We start from the raw sequence: 4,824 nt of genomic DNA, 5'->3' as shown, positions 1-4,824 counted from the left end.
AAAAGTAAGTGACAGTACTTCCACCTTTTCTGTAGAATGACCCATACTCTGTATTTATTTCATGTTTTTGTCTCTTTTTCTGAAACACTGTAAACTCCCTCTGTCAGACTATGATCACGTGACCTGCCTATGATCCGTCCTCTCGCGAGATGTGACGCGGTTTTTCGCGAGATCATCTGCAGCAACAAACCGTCTGCACATCTCCCGGTAAACCTGCACATCTCCCGGTAAAACACCGATTAACGGCCCCAGGCACGACGCGCGTGCACGACACGGTCGGACTGTGTGCGCGTGCAGGGGCGGGAGGACCCGCGCCTGTTTCTGGAATCTGGAGGAGGCTGCAGCCTGAGCGCGCGACACCACGTGCACGCGCAGAGCTCTTTCGCTGTTCGGTCGCGCGCGTGGCAGGTTTGTTTCTGCGTGTGTGTCCGTGCGTGTGCGTGTGTGTGACCTTCACTGAGGTCAGGTGTGAGGTGACTGATATGATGTTTGTTGTTGTTGTTGTTGTTGTTGTTACCTGATAATAATGAAACCTATTTAGTGTTTCAACTTCTATAAAATATTTTGATTGAGCTTTGATACATTATATATCTTCATTTTCATATTCTGAATCTATTTTGTTTTGTGTGTATGTGTGTGTGTGTGTGTGTGGATGTGTGTGTATATGTGTGTGTGTGTGTGTGTGTGTGTGTGTGTGTGTGTGTGTGTGTGTGTGTGTGTGTGTGTGTGTGTGTGTGTGTGTGTGTGTGTGCGTGTGTGTGTGTTGGCGTCACTGTGGATGATTGTGATGTCTAGAAAGTCTTTATTAAAATGGGCAGTTTATTATAATGATGATTTAAACGCGCTTTTCAAAATATTTGTATCTCTCATATGAAATGCCCGTCATTGTGTTTTCCGTCCCTCTCTCTCTGCATTGTGTGCGACAGGCGTTTGTGTTTTTTTTCCGCTGACATGGTTCTGTAGGGATTAGGGAACGAGCCAGTGTTCGGCCCTCTGTCTCTGTTGTACCTTTTCTCCTGAGCAGATCAATGGATGGAGGGATAAAAGGCCCCAAAAATGCATTGACATGGCTTTCAGAGTAGATAGAGAAGGGGGGGGGGCAGTTTGAGGCCTTCTTCCTGTTGTTTGGCTGCATCAAACCGGCCATGAGCGAGAGGATTCAACGAGAGGGAAAACATGTCTTTAAACTACATCAGAAACTTCTATGAAGGATGCGTGAGTATCAGGAAGCAGATTTATATTACTCTCAAGACTCAAAGGTGTTATCGTCACATGCAGAGCAGCTACAGCGTAGATATGGCAATTAAAAAGTCCCAGGCTCCTCCAACGATGCTACATACGTATATATATAAGACATGGAAGTGCAGGAGTCTATACATGTTAACAGAATGTAAAATAAATACTGCACGGTTAAACAAAATACTGTTTATCGTAGATATCTCCTCCACGCGGACACTTCATGAGTTTCCACTCTCGGCTTCTAACCAGATTCCCCTCCATGCTCACGCTGCACTCTGTGTGCTTCAGTGTGTTTCTCTGTTAATGTGATGAGTGTGAGGAGCTGTGTCTCCTCTGAAGGTTTGTTTATGCCTTCAAAACCTGCATTCATCTGACTGACAAAAGGTGTGTGTGTGTGTGTGTGTGTGTGTGTGTGTGTGTGTGTGTGTGTGTGTGTGTGTGTGTGTGTGTGTGTGTGTGTGTGTGTTGCAGCTCCGGCCTCCCACTGTGATTGGCCAGTTCCACACCTTGTTCTTCGGCTCGGTGCGGATGTTCTTCCTGGGCGTCCTTGGCTTCGCGGTGTATGGAAACGAGGCGCTGCACTTCAGCTGCGACCCGGACCGCCGAGAGCTCAACCTGTTCTGCTACAACCAGTTCAGACCCATCACGCCCCAGGTGGGACCAGTGCATCAAATGTGCAATATGTGCAATATGTGCAACATATAGACAGATAAGAACTTTATTGATCCCAGTTTGGGAAATGTATGCGTTGGAGCAGCATAAAAAAACAAGGCTGTTGTATTTACATAAGAGACATCAAGACACTAGAAATAAATAATCCAAAAATATTTCTAAAATAGAAATAAAATAGCATTAAAAAGTAAAAAAATATATGTGGAAATACAAATGTCCAGCCCCCCCAGGTGGGACCAGTAAATACAATTAAATATGCAATAAAGACGAAATTCAATACGGTTTATTGCTGTGATAACTACTTATATAAATCATTATTATATAAATCAGTCATGGACGTATAAAGAGAACCATGTTAGCAACGCAGGAGTAATATCACATCTACTCGTTCTAAAATGAGTTACTGGGCAATATTATTTGCTATTTTATTATTCTTAAATCCACTGTGAATTAATATTTAAAGATCCAATAACATCTCTGCATAACTGTGATCTTCTTACATATTAAAGAAGCTCTATGAAGCAGCTGCCAAGTTCATATTTCTGACCTCTAGTATCACATTGCAAACAGAACTAAGGTAGGCTACCTTTTAAAAGTTGTTTCTGCGGACGTTAACTTACTGAAATATTAATTTTCCAAAGACACAAACACCATCTTGTATTCATCTTGATGGGCAATTGAAAACACAATGTGTCTAGTGATGAATGTATAAATATGAATTTCCCTCATTTATTGATGCTCCGTCTCTCCCTGGTCAACCTCTTTCCCTCCAAACCCATAACCTTTAACCCCCCATCAGCCTATACTCCCTTTATATCTTTCCGGATTCCTCAGTGCTTGTAGATAATTGAATGTACCAGGGAAATCCTAGTACTACGCTTGGCACATAAACTGGGGTGCACATAACTTTCTCAGTGAGGTACTCAGATGAGTACCTGGAATCAGTGTTTGGTACTCCAACTTCTGGCTCCACTCAAAGTTATTTGATGGAACCCTCTGTATCGCGAACGTCAACAGGGGTGGGGGGGGGGTGCTAGTGGAGTACTTCATGACCACAGAGTGTGAACGTTGTGATCAGCTGTTTTAGCGCAGTTCTCCAGTGAAGGGGGGGAGTCTCCCTCCGCAGCCGGTTGGCGTAGTTTTGGCACAATTCCGTCGTACAGACCGACGTTAACAGCAGCCCTGTCTGTGCACACGGAGACCGACTCTGTCGTCCGGTGATCTAACCGCCTTCTGGAAAAGCTTCACAAGTACGTCGGTACGCAAATGCGCTTTGTGACACAAGTGACGGTACGCATTTCAGATTGTTGCCGCGCATGCGTACCTGCGTACCAGTTATGTGCACCCCTGCACATAAGCTCCTTTCAGGTTACTCTTTTGAAAAAGCCCGTTAACCAATCCAAAATCCAAGATAGTGGCAATTTACGATGGTCACCAGCGATGGTTTGGAAATGTCATTAAAATGCCATAAAGTCTCTTTCACTTGCCCTGTATGACGGACCTTGATGTCTAATCATACATTTCTGAACACGTAGAAACACAATTCAGACATGGGGAATTACTCAGAAGCTTATTTTTAACATATCTGAGACATACAATGGAAATAATCTGGCTCAATGGAGGACTGGGTAGCCAATAAGCCCCACATTTGAACATTTTGTGTTTGAAATGACCCAAAGAAGCTGTGAAGAAGTTTTTTAAATAGTGAAATTGACTTTCCTCGTAGTCAATACCATATCATCCAATACTAGAATGATCTCAATTGATCCAGTGGTTTAAATGATGTGGTATCAAACTGTTTCCCTGGCTTGAAATGATGGAAAATGGTCGCAATTTTGGAAATGTTGGGCATTTTTATAATAAATGTTGGTGCCTGTTTCCACTTTTTAAAGATTGTTACAGCTCAAGATTCAAAGGTCTTATTGTTATATGCTCAGAAGCTACAGTGTAGAAATGGAGAATGCTGAGCTCCTCCAACAATGCAACATGTTTAATAAAATACAAACAAGCAAACACTGAAATAAAACGAAAAAAAGGCAGAGTTGGAGAGGAGTCATCTTCCTGCAGCACTAGTTCTGTTTCCCATTGTCTCCCCCATTGTCTTTTCTCACCCCCACCTCCCCTTCTTCGTGCCCTCTCCAGGTCTTTTGGGCGTTACAGCTGGTGACAGTGCTGGTTCCTGGGGCGGTGTTTCACCTCTACGCCGCCTGTAAGAACATCGTCCAGGAAGAGATCCTCGAACGCCCCGTCTACACCGTCTTCTACATCATCTCCGTTCTCCTACGCATCATTCTGGAAGTCATCGCCTTCTGGCTTCAGAGCCACCTCTTCGGCTTCGAGGTCTGTAAACGTCTGATGATTTCACAACGTGATGAACTCAGTGGATTTCTGTAAATGTCACAAGTATTGAGTGTTACCGTCATGGAGACCAAATGGTTTGTAGATACCCTCGAAAACCTTTTTACTTGGCTTAGCTTCTTTCGTTGGGTACCGATGACCTTCTTCTGAAGCCATTAGTTGTTTTTCTTCTAGCTTATTCCTGGAACACCTCTATGTCACACTATTATGTCTTACCGCCATGGAGACCAAATGGTTTGTAGATTCCCTCGAAAACCTTTTCATTAGGAAATTCCCGGAGGTTCTTTTGTTGGGTACCAATGCTCTTGTTCTGAAGCCATTAGTTTCCTTCTAGCTTATTCCTGGAACACCTCTTAAGAAAGGGGACTCGATGACACCCTTAGTAGAGGCTTTTCTTGTAATGCTTGTCAAGAAGACTCATTCTGAGTGTGACAGACTCTCTTATAGAGAAACATCAAAGGTAATTACATGACAACAACATGTGGTCCAGGTGGATAACAATAAGCAAAACTCACTCCCTACAGAGAACAGTTGGGTGTCACAGCTACCCCCCCC

At 43.7% G+C, this 4,824-nt stretch overlaps 1 protein-coding gene across 1 annotated transcript; it reads left to right on the top strand.

Annotated features, from left to right (window-relative positions):
- Positions 1–1,176: 1,176 nt before the first annotated feature.
- Positions 1,177–4,251, top strand: LOC104961078 (gap junction epsilon-1 protein; the record flags this gene model as incomplete). The annotated part of the gene is made up of 3 exons (XM_010789284.1): positions 1,177–1,215; positions 1,711–1,893; positions 4,054–4,251. Coding segments are annotated over exons 1-3 (420 nt in total), but the record flags the coding sequence as incomplete, so codon positions are not given.
- Positions 4,252–4,824: the final 573 nt, after the last annotated feature.

Source organism: Notothenia coriiceps, unplaced genomic scaffold, assembly GCF_000735185.1.
Source record: "Notothenia coriiceps isolate Sejong01 unplaced genomic scaffold, NC01 NC01_scaffold00032733, whole genome shotgun sequence".
NCBI lineage: Eukaryota > Metazoa > Chordata > Actinopteri > Perciformes > Nototheniidae > Notothenia > Notothenia coriiceps.
The sequence above is the reverse complement of the archived record's forward strand: the minus strand, read 5'-3'. Positions and strand labels throughout refer to the sequence as shown.